We start from the raw sequence: 17897 nt of genomic DNA on the forward strand, positions 1-17897 counted from the left end.
TCCCATGGACTCCCATGCCTAGTATTATTTACTTCCTCCTGCATGGTTTGTTGGAGACGCAATTCTTTTTCCACCTTTGATTTTAAAAATGGCCTTGTCCTTTCTCCCAGATCAACTGGAGGTTTAGTTATCTTGTTTAGTATTTGATCAGTGCTTCTAGGTTCATGAGCCTCACAATCTCTCTACACTTTTTATGTGTTGACAAAAATAAATCAAATGCTAGAATGTTTCAAAACTTCCTGCTTTTATGGGCATCAAGCAATTCCCTTCTTGAGGCCTCCACTTAGAGTTAAAACTTAAAACAGATCTGAGTCAGGAGATTCAATTTTAATCATTTATTTTTTTATCCCACCTTCATTATTTTTATAAATAAGTCAAGGCGGCGAACACACCTAACGCTGCTTCTTCCTCCTGTTTCCCCACGACAAGAACCCAGAGCTGAGTCGAGCCGAGAGGGAGCAACCGGCCCAAAGTCACTCGGGCAGCCTTTGTGTCGTTTCCCACCTTTCCCATAAAAACTGTAGGCAAGCACAACGGGCAACGTGACGGGGCTGCGGCACACAGACCACGCACGGGACTTGGGGTGGCAGGCCGAGCAGCTGCTGCTTCCAGACGGCGCCCAGGAAGGCAGCGTGACCGCCCGCCGACAGGAGGACAGGGCGCCCGGGGCTTCGGGTGCCTCTTGGGGCGGGCAAGTGACGGGCTGCCTCGCCCTCCGCTCTGCCTCCTGCGCTGCTTGGCAAGAGCAGGCCCCGGGGGCGGGGAACGGGGAGGGGGGCGGGCAAGGCGGCCGCTAAGCCAGCTGCCTGCCCGGTCAGGGCTCCAGAGCGCCTCTCGGGAGCAAGTCGGGAGGATGGGCAGCAGCAGCAGGTTTCCCGTGGGCGTGACCGCCGTGGGCTTGCTAAAGCACGGCCGGCAGAAGGTAGCTTGGCCCGAATCGGGCCGTGGGGCCCTCGGGAAGCCTGGGCTTTTATGCCGCTTTTGCTACTAATTTCCATTTTTGCACCTAACCACATCACTGAATATTTTGAAATTTGGATGGCCTCGTAATGAAGTCTTTTTATGATGGTTAGGATTCATGTTAATTGCCGCGGGTTGGGGTGACCCCTGCCGTTTTTGGGGCTTGCAGTTTTCTTGGCCCCCTTTCAGAAGTGGTTCGCCTTTGCTGCCTTTCTGGGGCTGAGAGAGTGACTGGGCCAAAGGCAACTTTGGATGCCTGGGACTTCCACTCTCGCTCCCTGGGAGAGGCCTCTGTCTCACTCCCCCCCCCCCCCCAAGGCTTACTCTGTTCTCCACTGCAACTGAGTTGCTTGCCTTTATGACTAACATTGTATTCTTTTTATTTTTTAAATTATTTTGTTATTTCTTGGTAATTGCCTTGAGTTCCATTTCTGCTAGAAACAGAGCATTGTATGATTTAGATTAAAGTGGATTTTGTGTTTTTTCCCCCTCCTAGACCTGCATATTTTCTGTCTCCTGGTCTGACCAAACCCAGGTTCTCATTTACAGGACATTTGAAGAATTTAGGACCCTCCATGTAAGTTTTAGTTGAACTCGCATTTGATGCTTTCCCAGCAGAGCTGGCCACACAGCAGAAGCTCATTTCCGGCTCTCTTCTTTTCAGAAAGGACTGAAGAGAAAATTCCCCATTGAGAGTGGTTTGTTGAACAAATCTGACCGGACCCTCCCAAGATTTCAAGGTAAAAGGGAAGAACGGGCTGTCGTTGGATTTTAGTTTGAATTAGATTGGTGAAACATTCCGTTTCCCATCCTTGCTGCTCTCATCAACACTCAGAAGGATTTACAGAGATATGTAATTTAATGCTGGACACCTGTGACCTAAAATTGCATTTCCACTCTCGATGATGGAGGTGCTAAATCATCAGCCCCTCTTTACAAATCATCCACACAGTAGTGCATTCATGTAAACTGAAATATCTGATGGCTTCATGCAGAGGGAAGTAACTCGTGTGTGTGTGTGTGTGTGTGTGTGTGTGTGTGTGTGTGTGTGTGTGTGCGCGTGCACAGTTATTTGGCCTCTGAGGACCACAGAATGTGTTGGGTACCTTATGATGTGGGCTTTAGGAGAGACGTGGAGGACAGAGGGGGAAAATGGATGTTTTAAGTTTTGTGGAAGTTTTGCCTATTATTGTCTCATAGAAAAAATATCATTTTAGTTTTTGAGAGGAGTTAATTTCATAAGGCTAAAAACTCTCCACCTGTCCAGGACTACAAGTGCAGGCTTTGTCTGGCCCAGGAGAGCCACCAAGATCACCACAGAGGGGCTCCTTTAGGCTCAGGGGAATTACAAGTTAAAAATAGCTTCGTATCATTCTAGATCTTTGTCCTTTGTTGAAGAAAGATTTGTCAAACGCAATATATAATTTAGTTTCATTCCCTCCTCCAAAGGATTGATTTTACAGTTTTGATGACCCTTTAAGTGAAAAGGCCTATTTGTGCTTTTCCACCCCTGCTTGGATCCCTGCAGAATTCCACACTCCTGGGTTCTTATAGAGCTGGACATTACACCCCACACAAATTCTAGTGCTGAAAGGGAAGCCATAGATTGCATGGAAGGGGGCCCAGAAGTGGAATTCCTTCAGGTTTTATTCTCCTCTCCCCCTTCGCAGATGCCAATGTGAAGCTGAGGAAGACTCAGAAGCTGAGCTGCTGCATGGAGAGTCTGAGGCTGCTGGAGGTCTATTGCCAGGAGCTGATGAAGACTCAGGCCAAAATCTCCCAAGGAGAAGATGTGATTAAATTTCTTGAAGCCCACGGCCAGGATCTGGAGCCCTCCTTTCCAGAAAACAGGTACATCTAAGAAAAGAGGTTTTCCTGAAGAGCAGGGAAGAAACATGCATTCCAGGAGGCTCACTTCCAGCATCAAATCATCCTGTGGCTTGAGGGCAGAATTACAGGCAGCCATAGTTCAAACGATGTGCCTGCTTTCATCTTCAGACAGAAAAAAAATCTGCGTCACTTGACCTGCAGTATGTGTGGCTTTGGGGAGGAAAGAAGCTGCCTCGGGTGAGGAGTTCCCCCTCTTCTGGCTTCAGGCTTCATGGCTGAAGCAGCTGTGAGGCCAGTTTGGTGCAGCGGGGAGGTGCCAGACTCATCCCTGGGAGAGGGGCTGCTCCAGGCCTCCCCTAGGCCCAGAAGACTGCTGGGAGACTTTGGGCCAGGCCCTCTCTCAGCCGAACCCACCTTGCAGGGCTGTTGCTGTGGGGAGCATTATGCTTGCCATTTGAATTTGTACAAAAATAAAGGTGGGACGTAATAATAGTTGTAGATTTGCCTCCTCTACAACTCTAATCCATGCCCAAAGTTTGCAAAGCATTATATGTTTTCTGAGGTTTTCGCGGGTGTTTATATGTAGGTCTTTGGTTGTTCGGGTTTTCTCCCGCGTAAAATTGGAAGTGTCTTGGCGACGTTTCGACGAAGTCCCATTCGTCATCTTCAGGCTGGTGTTTTCAGCTTCGTGCTTCGAGCAGCCCACCAGGCACTAAAACATTCTTCACTGCCGTTCCATTGATAGTACTTTGCCATTCGGTCTGGTGTTGGTGAGCACCGTTCTCGTTCGACCTAATCCCCCGTGTTTACTCTTTACGGAGTTCCTCTGTTGTAGCCGTAGTTGTTGTTCCACCATATGTCCCCCTGTCAAATGTACCGGAGGAGGGTGTCTCCCTTCGTTCGCTTGTGACCAAGTTACCATTATGTGTCTGACAGCATCCTTTTTTTTTATTAAAAAGTTTTACAAAAATTACAAAATATACCCCAAAACCCACACACCCTACCCCCCCTCCTCTCCCCCTTCCCCACTTCCCAGAGCTGAATACAGGGTAACAAATATAATAATCATAATCTAACATTAACCAACTATATAGATAAACAAATATAATGCGCTTTAACTCCCCTTTAATACAGAGTAAACAATTTGCAAATAAACTTAATCATATAAACAAATTAAAATCCTAATTCATAAACAATACAATATAATAAAAATTCCACTATACTAAACTATAAATAATAATAATAACAATAATATTCTAAAATTTATTCATAAAATAAATGGAACTTTTTAGTCCCATATTTATTCTGAATATAATCTATCCATCTTCTCCAAACCGAAATATATCTCTCTTGTGAATGATCCTTCAAATAAGCCGAAATTTTTGCCATTTCTGCTAAATTTGAGACCTTAAGGGTCCATTCTTCTATAGTCGGCAAGGAATCTTTCTTCCAATATTGCTCTACCAACAGCCTTGCTGCTGTTATTAAATTCAACATAAAATTAGTTTCCTTAACATCAAAATCTACAATAATACCCAACAAAAATAGTTGAGGAGTAAACTTTATCTTTCTTTTAAAAATATTTTGAATGTTCCACCAAATTTTAATCCAAAAAGCTTTTATATTTCTACAAGTCCACCAAATACGAAAGTACCGGTAAGTTGCATCCAAACTACCACATCTCTAACATTTGGGCTGCAAGTTAGGATACATACAAGACAACTTTTGGGGATCCAAATGCCACCTATAAAATATTTTATAAAAATTTTCTCTCAAATTTTGAGCTTGAGTAAATTTTACATTTCTAACCCAAATTGTCTCCCATGTGTCCAATAGAATCGGCTCTTGAATATTTTGTGCCCATTTTACCATACAATCTTTAACTAACTGTTTCAGAATCCAATTCTATTAAAACATTATAAATTCTCTTTATATGGGCTCGAGTTTGATCTTTAATCTGTTTTACCAAATTCGCATCCTTTAAAGTAATACTAACCTTTTGATCTAAACTCCACCTAACTAACAATTGATTATATTGAAACCAAGAGTGTACAATATTTTCTTGCTTCAACTCAGCTAAAGATTTTAATTGCCAATCCTTCCCCACCAAACTAATTCCTTATAAGAAATCCTATCCAAATTCACTCCCCTAGATACCCCCCTATCACGTGTCCAGGAATCCCCCAAATTGGAATTTTATAATTTAACTTATAATAATACTTCTTCCAGACATGTAATAAGGTGTTTCTTAAAATATGAAATTTAAAAACCTGATCTACTTTTTTATTATAAATTAAATATGCATGCCATCGGTATAATAAATCCCATCCCTCAAGAAAAAGTATATTTTTATTTGTTAAATTAAGCCAATCACTAATCAGCATTAAAGCCACAGCATATAATACAATTTTAAATTAGGTGCCTTAAGTCCTCCTCTTTCCCGAGCATCTTGTATAATCTTAAACTTAACTCTTGGTTTTTTCCCTGCCCAAATAAACTTGTTAATACCCTTCTGCCATTCCTCCAAGTTGGCATCTTTTTTCAAGATAGGTATCATTTGAAACAAAAAAAGAAACTTCGGAAGAACATTCATTTTAACCACTGAGATTCTCCCCAACAAAGATAGTTGTAATTTTTTCCAATCATTTAAATCCTTTTGCACCTTTACCCATAATGTCTCATAATTTTTTTTGTACAACTTAACATTAGAAGCTGTAATGTAAACTCCCAAATATTTAACCTTTTTCACTATTTCAAAACCTGTTAATTTAGCTAACACATCCTTTTCCTTCATAGACATATTTTTTGAAAGTATTTTAGTCTTATTATTATTTACCTTAAAATCAGAAACTTTCCCATACTGGGTTATAATTTCCACCAAATCCCTTACCGAATCTGTCGGTTGAGAGAATGTCACAACCAAATCATCGGCAAAAGCTCTCAACCTATAATCATTCTGTTTTATTTTTATTCCCTTTATTGTAGTTGATTCACGAATTTTAATTAATAAAATCTCTATTGTTAAAACAAATAACAATGGGGATAGTGGACAACCTTGTCTAGTACCCTTTTCAATTTTAAATGCATCTGTTAATCCTCCATTAATTATAATTTGTGCCGATTGCTGTTGGTATATAGCCTTAAGAGCATACAAAAATTTATCCCCAAAATTCATTTTCTCTACAACTCTCAATAAAAATTGCCAATTTAATTGATCAAAAACTGACAGCATCCCTTGTAGACGGCTCATCTTTGTTGCCATCTTCAGATCTCACTACGTCCCGTCTGCCCCACGGTCCCCCGAATCCCACTTCATTATTCTGGATGTTATCCTTCCATTCTAGGGGCAGTCTGTCTTTACGGCATCGTAGGGAAGCTTGTGGCAGTTGCCCGCTGGGGCTGATCTGCTGTTGACCGAGTGCCAGATGGATACTCGGGGCATGCGGGATGTCAATTGGAGCTCCGTTGGCGCAGTTGAGCAGGGCATCTGGAACGGCGTCCTTCTCTCTACCGTATGATTTACAACCCGGTGCCCTCTGGCGGCTGGGGCGGCGATCTGTGCTCCATGCCCTTAGTGCCTGGTGGGCTGAGCACAGGACCACATGCCGGTTAATCGAATCTTTTCCTGAGAACCAGGCTTCCTTCAGCAAACGGCCCCTGAAAGAATGGATTTTAACATGATTCCAATATTACCATTTTTTTAAAAAAAAACATAGTTTAGCAAAAACAAAATAGATCAGAGCAGTCTTTTCCAATCTGGTATCTATGGAGATTCTCAGTCATCCTGGTCATCGTTGTCCCAAAGATGCTTTTTCACGAGGCAACTGGACTTTCTTGTGTTTCTTTGAAGACTTTTCGCTTCTCATCCAAAAAGCTTCTTCAGCTCTGAAGAAGCTTCTTGGATGAGAAGGAAAACGTCTTCAAAGAAAAACAAGAAAGTCCAGTTGCCTCGTGAAAAAGCATATTTGGGTTCCCATGTGGTGCTTTCAGAAGATCTTGCACTTTGACCCATTATCCCCAACCAGCATAGTGTCTAGGGATGATAGTAGTCTAACAGTCATCTGAAGGGCATGGGCTGTGTCAGAAGTCAACTCTAACCACTTTATTGCTGATAGTACAGCATTCAGGTTTCATCATTTTAACTGTGCACAATGCGGTGCGGTAAAAGCTTTCATTTCATCAGATGAAATGTTAATGAATCATCTGGGTGTGAATGTAAGTTATTTATTCAGATTTATTTTTTTAGAACATTTATATAGTTGCCCATGTTACACATTTAAATGACACAATTTAGTTAAATTGTAAACCAATTCATAGTTTACGCAACCAATTTATGAGGTTCATATGACACACAGAACTCTTAACTAAACACCTGGGTTGGATTTGTACCATCTGTGAGGATAAAATGTAGTTTAGCAAGTCATCCACCCATCGAGGTGAAACTGGGGCCTTTGGGGACTGGCTGAATGTCGCTCAGAGCGCAACCCCCCCCCCCCCGGATGTCCCCGCGAGACCTGCAGCCACAATTGGGACCAGGGCTGCTGTGGCTAAGTAATGCAGTTGTAAAGTGAAACCGATTTGGTTAATGACAGAAATCCAGGCAGTCCCAGTTGCATTGTTAAGTGCCCTTCGACCTTTGAGGATCCAGAGACAGTGAAGACAGAAGGGAAGGAGACTTTAATCTTGATTGTTTAATGGTAGCAGGCAAATTAAACAGAAACACGTCAAACTGCATGTTCTCCCTTCAACTCTGGGAGCCATTTTGAAAATAGTGGAGAGACTCCAAAGGCCTGGGAGCACAGCGCTGAGTGCTCAACTTCTGCAGAAGATCAGGGCTAAAAGGGAAATTTTATTAAAATTTGGCACCAAGATTTTATATCCCTGCTTCCAAATTTATAAATATAGGTGGTCCTTGACTTATGACTACAACTGAGCCCAAAATTTATGTTGATAAGTGAAACGTTCATTCGGTGAGTTTTGCTCCAGTTTACAACTTTTCTTGCCAAATGAATGATTGCAATTGTTAAGTCAGTAATCTGATTAAGTGAATCTGGTTTTCCCATTGACTTTGCTTGTCAGAAAGTTGCACAAGCGGATCACGTGACCCCGGGACATGGCAAGTTGCCAAGCATCTGAATTTTGATCATGTGGGGATGCTGCAACCGTCGTCAGTGGGAAAAACAGTCATAAGTCACTTTTTTCAATGCCATCATAGCTTTGAATGGTCACTAAATGAATTGTTATAACTCATTCATGAGGCTGCAAGATCTGATCTTGACTGGGTAACTCTGGAATGGGAACGAAAAGTTAGAACTTCGCAAGCTGTTTTCCTTGATTCGGCAAGTAAGAGTGAAAAGCAAGCAGATTAGCTCAGAGTGAGCTCTAAACTTAAAGAATTTTCTTGATATGAAGAGGAAATCAAAATATGTAACTCAACTCCTTGAAATACAATGGTCTTCTGCAAAGCCACAGCAAAAGGGCCTCAGAGTCACTTGGATTTTCAGCCCCAGAGTCAAGAAGCTCCTCGGCTGAAAATCCTGCCTGGATTTTGGCAGGGAGCCTTTTTAGCCACCCCCAGAGTAGAAAGGACTCTCTTATCTCTGGGGGCTGAAAAAGCTCCATGCCCAAATCCAAGCTGCAGAAAATGAAACCTCCATGGAGAAATCCAACCTGGTGCTGCCTGCCAAGGGGAGCCCTCTTGTCTCTGGGGCTGCCTGAGAAGGCCCCGTCCTGAAAGAGAGTCCCTGGACTCGGGGGGCTGTTTGAAAGTGCCCCCGGCCCAAATCCTGAGCTTATTCAGCTAGGCGAGAGGGAGCCCTCGTGCCAGTGGCAGCGGTCTGTGACCTTCTCTCCCAGCTCCCCCGCTGACTGGTCAAGCACCCAGATGGCCCTCAGGGACCCTGGGCAGCTGCTCACCAGTCCCTTCATTCAGCACTGCTGTACTTTTGAGTGCTGAGGACTGCCTGTAGTGCTGCAACAAGCTACTGCTTTAGGAATCCCTGGAAAAACTGTGGTTGCAACATCCATTTGATTGCCATGACTTTCATCTTGCAGCATCATTGTTTTGCCTTCTGAAATGGGAGAAAGGAAGACAGAGGCTCCCAGGGCACCCAAGCTGACCATCACCCAGCCGGTCCTCTCCCAGATGTACCAATGTGTTGCACCCTTTCGAACTAAAGACACCCAGAACCAGCCCTTCGAAACCACCAAGGCAGAAAAGCTGGAAGTGCTGATGAAGGACAGGACAGGTATGGAGCTCCAAAATGTGCCTTCTGGCAGAAACCAGATGCCATGGTTTGGCTGCATGTTGTCTGCAGGCATTCCTAAACCACTATTTATTTATATAATTTAATGAATTTATTTATATCTGCCTTTGTAGAAATAACTCAAGGCAGTAAACTTCTTTAATACTCCTTCTTTCTCCTATTTTCCCTACAACAAACACCCTGTGAGGTGGGTGTTGGGTAAGAAAGATTGACTGGCCCAAAGTCACCCAGCTAGCCCAAAGTGGGACTAGAACTCATACTCTTCTGGTGATTGGCCTATAGTTACCCAGTTGAGGGTACCTAAGGTGCAACTAGAACGGTGATGGCGAACCTTTTAGAGACGGAGTGCCCAAACCGTAACCCAAAACCCACTTATTTATTGCAAAGTGCCAGGGCGTCAATCAGCATTGTGGTGCCCTCGGGGGGGGGGGGGCAGGGAGGCACCTCTGAGTGCCGCCTCTGGCATGCAAAAACCAGGGGCACAAAAATGGGCCACCGTGCTGCAAGGTGCAAAAACGGCCGCCATCTTGCCGCAGGGTGCAGATACAAGGCACTGCACCACGTAAGTGAGGGGCAGGGCTAGTGAGTATCACGCAGGCACTCTCCCCACCCCATTTGCAGCGCGTGCGTGCCCCATGCACGCATGAACACATGTAAAATGCTTCCCCCTCCCAGTCCACCAATTGACAATGGTTAGTGACATCTGTTCTACCACCTTTACTTGACCTTGCTAGTCAGCCGCTTCTCCTCCTTTGTACTGGCGGGACTCCTGCTCTGGGCGGTGGGGGCAGCCTGATGGACCTGCTGCTGGCAGCAGTGGCGCTCGTGCCAACAGAGAGGGCTCTGAGTACCGCCTCTGGCACGCATGCTATAGGTTCGCCACCACTGAACTTACACTCTCCTGGTGATTGGCCCAAGAACACTCAATTGGCTTTCGTGCCTAAGGCTGGGCTAGAACTCACCATCTCGTACTTTAACGAAATTGGCTACGTTTGCACGTAGTAGGGGGATTATAGTATGCCCTATAATCCCGCACAGGCATAGTTTATAAACCATTTCTAAACCATCAATCATGATTTACAAGCTACCTTTGGAAAGTTCGCACAACAGGCTGAATCAAAATCAAACCAACCATATCATGCAGATGTATGAACCCAATCAAGGATAATAAGAACTATATTCTTGATCCAAGCCTGCTTCTGCAGTATTCTCCTTAAATTAGCCAGATTTATTTTCATCCTGGGTTTCCCTATCTTGCAAAAAGTTGGGAGGATTGCAAAACCATTCAAATTTCCTGCAGGAAGTTATTTTTCTAGGAGAGTTTGCTGCTCAAGTAACATGGATAGGCAGATGAGTATGAGCCAGAGCAATCTGATGACTTCCCCTTCTATTCCCTCATCTAAATCATTTATGGAGAGGCCTAAGACAGAATCTTGGGGTTCCATTGACGAAGCCACCAGCAACCCAACTGAACGAAGACTTTGGAAGCACCTCAGTGCAAATGGAGGGGAATCATTTGCTGAGGCCCAGGAGAGGAGCCGATCCAACCCTAGCTGGCTGTTCACTAGACTATGCCAATACGGCTTCTCTCTCAGCTTGCTTTGAAGGTCCAAAGCATGGCCCTTGAAGGAAGCGGAATGCCTTTGGGTGAGAACAGAAGATTGGTGCAAATTTGCACTCCCTCCATGTCTCTATGTCTTCCACCAAGGAACGCTGTGGGCACCCAGCTCATTTCTTGACCCCTCCATGTTCTTTTGCTTCAGGATGGTGGCTAGTGGAAAATAACCAAAAACAAATCGCCTGGTTCCCGGCTCCGTATCTGGATGACAGCAAAGAAATGCCCATCGTGGAAAAAAACGACAAGGAAGGTGAATCCTAACTGGCCCCCTAACTCTTTCTTGTGGACCAGCGTTTTCCAAACATGACAGCTTTAAGATATGTGGACTTCAACTACCATGTTGCCTGAGGAATTCTGGGAGTTGAAGTCCACATATCTTAAGTTGCTAGGATTGGAAAACACTATTGTAGATACAGAGATAATGGCATGAAATATTGCAGATCTAACCAATTTTTTCAAATTCTAAAGGCTGGGAAGTCAATCCCCTTCACAGCCAAATCTTCAAATCACGAATTGGTGTTGTGTTCTGGTGGTCCCAGTGTCCCTGCAGTCCTTTCTGTCTGTTTTAGATTATTTCATTTTTTAAAAAAGGAATGTTATGTTGGCAAAAAAGCTCACATGGGCCCACCGGCATTTTTACAATACAGGTAGTCCTTGACTGACAACTGTTTGTTTATGACAGTTCAAAGTTACAAGGCCTTGGAAAAAGTGACTTACAACCTGTACAATCACTTACAAGTACTGCACCACTCCTGCAATTATGTGATCACAATTCAGCCATTTGACAACCAGCTTACATTTGTGACTGGTTGCAATATCTTGTGGTCACATGATTGCAAAGTGCAACCTTTTTTGCAAATTTTTGGCAAAAAATTCCCACGGGGAAGCTGGATGCACAATGACTGCTGTAAAAAATGTTGTAAAATTAGGTTTATCTAAACTTACAACTGCAACAACTTACAGTGGAAATTCTAATCTCATTTGTGGTTGTAAATCAAGGATTATTTATATTACACTCAAAATAGAACTGGCTGAACACTTCCAGCACTATTTTGTGAAAAGAACACCGTCTCGCAGCAGCCACTTTGTGACAGCAGAATTCTCCAAATGTGTCCATGGCTACAAACCATGCCCTATCCTCAGTTCCTGAGTTAATTTCTCTTGTTTTGAAGCTGGATGGGAACTGACGCGGCTGCTTTGTAATCAGGCAGAGAGGGGCTTCCTTGCACTCACCCTTCTTCTTCTTTCCTTCTCATTCCAGGGACGCTGTATTATGTCACCCGGGCTTACATAGCCAAGGAGCCAGATGAACTCTCCCTCGAGGCTGGGATTGTGGTGGAAGTGCTGGAGAAATCAGAGAATGGCTGGTGGCTGGTTTGGTAAGCCAGGAGATGGGCTGGGCTGTGGGGGAGGAACTCAGTTTGGGAACACAAATGGGACGCTGATCAGTTTCCACAGACAGCCCATGACATGGTATCTACTGGTTGCTGAAAGCCTGATAAAAAATACTGAATACTGCATTATACTTGCTACCTTGAAAGATTAATAGACAAAGTCTCTTAAGCCAGGGGTAGGCAGCCTTGGCTCAGGAATTCTGGAGTTGAAGTCCACGAGTCATAAAAGAGCCCAGGTTGCCTATCCCTGGCTTAAGCAAACATCAGAAGGATCCGGTAGCACCTTTTCAGATTAACAGATGTTATTAAGAGGTTACCTTACCTGAGTTGCACTTCACTTCATCAGAAGCCATGGAATGATTAGACATTAATTCTGTGGAGATCCTGTGAATGTTGTGTTGTGTTGGATTTTGAGAGCAATCAGTGAAGCATGAGACCCTGGAAGAATGAAGTGCTTGCAGTCAGGGAGGCAGGCCTAGCAAAGGCCCCTGAGGAGCAGGGAGAGGCTACGTAAGATCCTCCCCAGGTTGATCAACTCTTAGCCTTAGCATGATTTGTGTTGAGGAATGAAAGGAATTGAACTCTCTGACAATGGCTGTTGTCCTCTTTCTTGCTGTTTGAGGAACAACATCCAAATCTCTGTGGGGCTAAAGGAGAGTTCAAAATTTCTTCCAAAATCCTTATGCAGAAATTCTTTCCTAAAAGTAGAAATCTTGCAAGAGAATTAATATTAGGACATTGGCACTAAAGAAGAAATCAGCTTTTATTGGAAGAGATTGGGGAAATCCCTCTCCCCCCAATTGCATAGATCCATTTCTGTTGAGAAGCAACAGACTTAGATGTTATTGCTGACCCAACAAAAAGGAATTCCTGCCTGGAGCTGAAGTGATGCCCTCTCCTCCTTTTGGCTTTCCAGGTACAATGGAACCACAGGCATTGTTCCCTCCATGTTTCTCCAGCCGTATAGAAACCCCCATAGCAAATTCCTGGCTCTTGCTTCTTCCTCCTTGTGCAATTCTTTCCCAAACCTCATTGAAGCCCCCTGTCTTAGCAGCAAGAATTGCGCAGCCCAGCAAAAGGGGAACCAGGTTTACATCAACCAGAAGACGCAAAGCAAAGACACTGGTTCACTCGAGGGCAAAGGCATTCGTTCCCCAAGTAGAAGTTCCATCTCAGGAAATTCCAGTCCAGCCTCTGGGAAAGAGAGTTGGTCCAGCAGCTCTGGGAACGCGAGTGACCAAGGATTCTGCGGTCCCTGTGACCCTGAGAGCCACATTGTCCTCCCAGAGACCCTTTTCCAGACATCTGGCAATCCAGGAAGCCCCTCCTTAAGCCAGCAGCAGAACAATTCTGGTTTTGAAGAAGAATCTTCTAGAGACCCTGTCCATTTGCTTCCCTCCTCTGGTGTGGGCCCCTTGCCTAGTGGCCCTCTTGTGCCCCCACGCCCATCCCCTCATGAAATCCTCCAGAAATGCAGCAGCATAACCAGAAGGGCTCTGCAGAGATCTCTGGAGCAGCCCAGCAGTCCTGCCGGTTCCCAGCTGTAGAAAGCAAAGGTGCCATCCAACATCATTGAGCTCTGAGGTTTATTAATGTAGAAAATACCTGCTGTGTGGAAGGAATCACTCAGTTCCTTATGCAGGGTTAGAATTTGGATCTCCTTCCAGGGTCTGAGCTGAAGTGGCTCAAGGCATGACTTTCTTTCTGAGGGACACACCTCCATTTTCCTAAAGAGAGGCCAAGCTGAAAGCACCATCCACTTTAAGAGCTCTCATCTAGAAGCCAATCCCTTGGAAGTGAAAAGAGAGGACACACCAGGTTGTGTGACATCACCTCCTGCAATGGGGCACTATTTGTATGGAGCACTGAGAATATTTTGTGAAGGACTTAACCCAATTCCACCTGAACTAAAGAAAAGGGCAGGTAGAACTGAGGACCACATGGTCCTTTCAAGCTCTAGTAGTCCTACTTTCTACTCAACTAAACAACCATGAACTGTTGACTGCTGCATCCAAGTTGGGATCTACAGAAGATATTTACTTAAAATTACCTAATTACTGGAATGGAGGCATTTGAATACTTTTAGGTATTCCTTACTTATTAATGTATTTTAATATTTTAGTAACTGATTTCTATCTAGTGGTTTGAGGGTTACTAGGCATATTAGAAATATGAACTAATAAAATCATATATAATTAATATGCTGTATTTCCAGATTTCAAGCAAACTGCCTGTGAAAAATAAAATTACTTAGAATGCAATTTCTTTGGAAAGTCACCCTCTCTCTTCCCATTTGTTTTAAAAAGTTCAACATGCTGCATTTCACACAGCCTTTCCTCACCTCTCTCATTCACAGAATAAAACTCCTGTTATTGCAAATAACTTTATCCACTCATGAACACTAACAGGGTGTATATTAGATTTGGAAATTAATCTGCAACTCACTATCTAGGTAATAATAATGAGCACTAGAATAACTGAATTTGATGGAGCAAGCCTGGCAGCTCTGCTGTGATAGTTTGCAATCTGTGTGATGGGTGGTTCTCTTCCTCACCCTGCTCTTGGCCTGCTTAATGTCCACCAGTTTTAATGTTTGTAAGCTGACCAGAGGTGCCTCTGAACAAGACGGGAGGCACATAAATCGAATAAATAGATAACTAAAACAGCCCTTCGAGGTAGTCCAGATCAGCAAACAGACTCCAGGAGGAGTGCTGGAACTCTCCTTTAGGTTAAAGGGTGTGATAACAGAACTTTGACAGCCTGAGTGAGATGCTCTCTCCCCACTCCCTTCTTATAGCAAAGAGAATCAAAGTGAGGAATCTTGAATTTCTGCCTCACTTCATCCTGTTTTTGGATTAAGCTGGTGTTAACCTAAAGGTTGCTGCATCCCTACTTTGAGGCCCAGCTGCACGAGATGGGAGCAGGCACAGCAAGACAAAACCCTTCGCCTTTATTCCCATTGGCTTCATCTCACCCAAACTTTACCACCTCTCCTGAGGACACCCAGTCAGACCAGCAGAGGCTTAGCTGTTCTGCTGGATCTCCAAATGCTGCTTCCTGCCTTTATGGCCATGGCATCTTGCTGCAGAAGCGAGGCCAGATTCATGCACTCTGCTGGATTATCATTTGGTTTGTTCGGTTTAGCCTTAACATGTTGTTCCGACCGTATCAATGGTGGCTTGTTCAATCATCTATGGTTAAGACCAACCAGGGCTCAGCAGGCAAGGTAAACTAAGCCAGTGGTTCTTAACCTGGGCGATATTGCCCCCCAGGGGGCGATTTCATTTTTCAGGGGGGCGATGGAATGAAAAGGGGCGACGTGGGGGCGAAGGAATGAAAAGGGGGCGATATGGGGGCGATGGAGCGAGAGGTTTTTGGGGACATTTTTCAGCCTGCCCCTGCGGCTCTGAGCCTCCTCCGCCATTTGTAGAGAGAGATAGAGGCACTTGTGCTCCTCTCTCTCTCTCATGAGGATTTGCCCCCTCGCAGGGCATCTGGTTGGCCCTGCGCCCAGGTGCCCCGCCTCCTGGAACAAGCGCAGCCAGGAAGTCCATTTCCCTGGCTGGCCCCGTCCCAGGTGCACGTGGCTGGGGAACCGCGCAGGGGATCCCTGGGATCCCTGCTCGGAGCAGCCCACCAGAGCCTCAGCCTAGTGGGCCAGCCTTCCCTCAGCCTAGTGGGCAGGTGAGTAGAAGATGGGGGAGGGGGGGCATTTTCCCACCAGATCCGTGGGAGCGCCTCCTCCTGGGGTCCAGCGCCAGCTTCCTTGCCCTCCTCCCCTTCTTCCTCCTGTTGCCCCCTGGGTGGCAGTCCTGGCTGGGGTGGCGGCCGGCGGGGGCATTGCTCCCTGAGCAACGCTGATGGGTCGCAGATGGCCAGGAGCATCGTGTGTTGGGAATGGCCCCAGCTCTTCCAGCAGCTGATGGGGTGTTCTGCAGATGCCCTGCAAGTTAAGCCCGGGGACGCTGGCGGCGCGAGGGGAGGCTTGGCGATGCAGCTGATGGGTGGGGCATTCGGCAGACTTGGGCTCAGGGATGCCAGCAGCCTGAGGGATGGCCTGCCAACGTGACTGTGAGCCGGGGCATCCCTGCAGGCCTGGTGGGCAGCGGAGCTGGGTGCCTCCAGTGGCGACGGGGTCTTCTGCTGCCTCCTGCCCCCCCCCCCGCCCCTTCGGTGCCCTCTGCCTTTCATTCTCTCCCCCCCTCTCTCCTCTCCTGGAGAAAGAAGGGGGGAGGGAGGGAGAGGAAAGAGAGAAAGAGAGAGGGAGAGGGGAAAGAGAAAAAGAGGGAAAGAGAGAGAGGAAGCGCAAGTGCCTCTCTCTCCCCCCCTCTCTCTCCTCTCCTGGAGAAAGAAGGGGGAGGGAGGGAGAGGAAAGAGAGAGGGATTGAATTTTGTTTTCAGTGGTCATTACATTTAAGTGTCTTGAAAAAATAAGATAATAATGAAATACATGTATCACGAAGTTTGGGAATAAAGTGACGGGTGGCACCAAAATTTTTCACACAGTTGAGATATGGGAAAAAGACTGGAAATAAATTATTTGCATCGATATGTCCTGATGACAATTTTAAAGAAAACCAAAAAAGTGTTTGCATAAATTGAAGAATTATTTCCTATGTTGTGATTGAGAGGTTATGTTGGGGGAGGGGGGCGATGACAACTTCCTCATTGGCTCAAGGGGGCGATTCGTTCGAAAAGGTTAAGAACCACTGAACTAAGCCACACTCCCTTCCATCACATTCCCAAAAGGTGATTGTGAAACTATGTAGACTAGTTCATCTGCGAAAGATCAGTATTGTTAAGGGATTAAGTGTGTTATTTTTAAAAAGGCACTGGGGTGGAGAACTTGTATGGCCCAGCAAATGAGAGACAAGTTTATTTATACAAATAAGCGTGTATTTATTATATAAAGCATTCTTTAAAACACTGTTGGTGAAGGAATGTCAAACTGTTTGGGGATGTGGACAAGTACTGGCAGGTGAGCTTCAGCAGTCATGTCTCCATCTCTTCGTCCCATCTGGGAGCCTCAGCCAGCCTCATGTTTTGCCACATGAAATCAAGGAACATGGAGGCCTGGAGTAGCCGGCCCAGCCTCTGGTGGTGGCGTTCTGCAAAGAGGAAAAAGGGAATGAAAACCAAGGAGGCAAGCAAGAGCAGCTGTCCTTGGCAACGGTGGGTTACCTACTCAGCATGGAGGTTTTTAAGGCTGGGGACCAAATTTATCACGCTCTTCCATGGGAAGATGGTTTCCATTTCCCTTGACAACGTGGCATGAAAGGCAATGTCAGGTGCAGTTTAGGTAGTGCTCTCAGTGATGGTGGCATTAAGGAGGCTTGGCTACCTCCATGTGGTATATAAGTCTAAGTGCTATTGCTATAATCTCAGAAGATGGAGTATAATACTCAAATGGTATAATCTACTGCTATTGCTAAATCTTTGCTCTGAAATAAGGACCTTCAATATAACTGCAACCACGATATTTTTCCTGTAGGAAATTTACTATAACTAAGAGACATGGGCACTTTAATCAGAAGGCAAAAATAAATATATTGGTGGATTGTAGAATACATGTCTGTCTCTTTTCAATATTTGAACTCAATTTTTTCAACGAAGAGCAAAGTAAAGAATTGTCAACCAACTTGATCAAATTTCTATGAATTGTTCCATGATCACATATTTCTAGGCAATTTATTTAATCATATGATTATAATTTTGTTAATTTGGATACTATGAGCCAATAGTTTGAACTGATAAAATATGCATGGTTTTAGTTGCATGGTCAAAACCACCATTTTGACTTCTTTGACACACACACACACACACACATCC

The 17897-nt window shown here is 45.0% G+C and overlaps 2 protein-coding genes across 4 annotated transcripts in view; one reads left to right on the top strand and one right to left on the bottom strand.

The window, feature by feature from the left end:
* The first annotated feature begins 792 nt into the window (after positions 1-792).
* Positions 793-14345, top strand: NOXO1 (NADPH oxidase organizer 1). 3 transcript variants are annotated; one of them, XM_039355591.1, is made up of 8 exons: positions 793-922; positions 1457-1537; positions 1625-1700; positions 2631-2811; positions 8845-9038; positions 10820-10924; positions 11936-12053; positions 12985-14345. In XM_039355591.1, exons 1-8 carry the CDS (start codon positions 854-856, stop codon positions 13613-13615), a joined length of 1455 nt encoding a protein of 484 aa, XP_039211525.1. In that variant the 5' UTR covers positions 793-853; the 3' UTR covers positions 13616-14345. The 3 variants fall into 3 exon arrangements, with proteins under 3 accessions (XP_039211525.1, XP_039211526.1, XP_039211527.1); XM_039355592.1 differs by lacking the exon at positions 793-922 and adding an exon at positions 944-1068; XM_039355593.1 differs by lacking the exon at positions 793-922 and having other exon boundaries at positions 1629-1700.
* Positions 14346-16942: 2597 nt separating this feature from the next.
* TBL3 (transducin beta like 3) overlaps positions 16943-17897 on the bottom strand; it is a 56431-nt gene continuing 55476 nt past the window's right edge. Inside the window, exon 22 of the mRNA XM_039355583.1 lies at positions 16943-17176. Within this exon, the coding sequence (XP_039211517.1) occupies positions 17061-17176 (116 nt within the window). The 3' untranslated portion in view covers positions 16943-17060. The remainder of the gene's footprint in view (positions 17177-17897) is intronic.

Source organism: Crotalus tigris, unplaced genomic scaffold (assembly GCF_016545835.1).
Source record: "Crotalus tigris isolate CLP2741 ecotype Arizona unplaced genomic scaffold, ASM1654583v1 scf7180000018693.663989, whole genome shotgun sequence".
In the NCBI taxonomy this organism is placed as follows: Eukaryota; Metazoa; Chordata; class Lepidosauria; order Squamata; family Viperidae; genus Crotalus; species Crotalus tigris.

Excerpts from the sequence above, each read along its gene's own strand:
- NOXO1 (XM_039355591.1), top strand. The coding sequence starts at position 854 with ATGGGCAGCAGCAGCAGGTTTCCCGTGGGCGTGACCGCCGTGGGCTTG. Across the intron at positions 9,039-10,819 it reads GCTGATGAAGGACAGGACAG|GATGGTGGCTAGTGGAAAAT; the intron begins GTATGGAGCTCC and ends CTTTTGCTTCAG. Across the intron at positions 12,054-12,984 it reads AATGGCTGGTGGCTGGTTTG|GTACAATGGAACCACAGGCA; the intron begins GTAAGCCAGGAG and ends TTGGCTTTCCAG.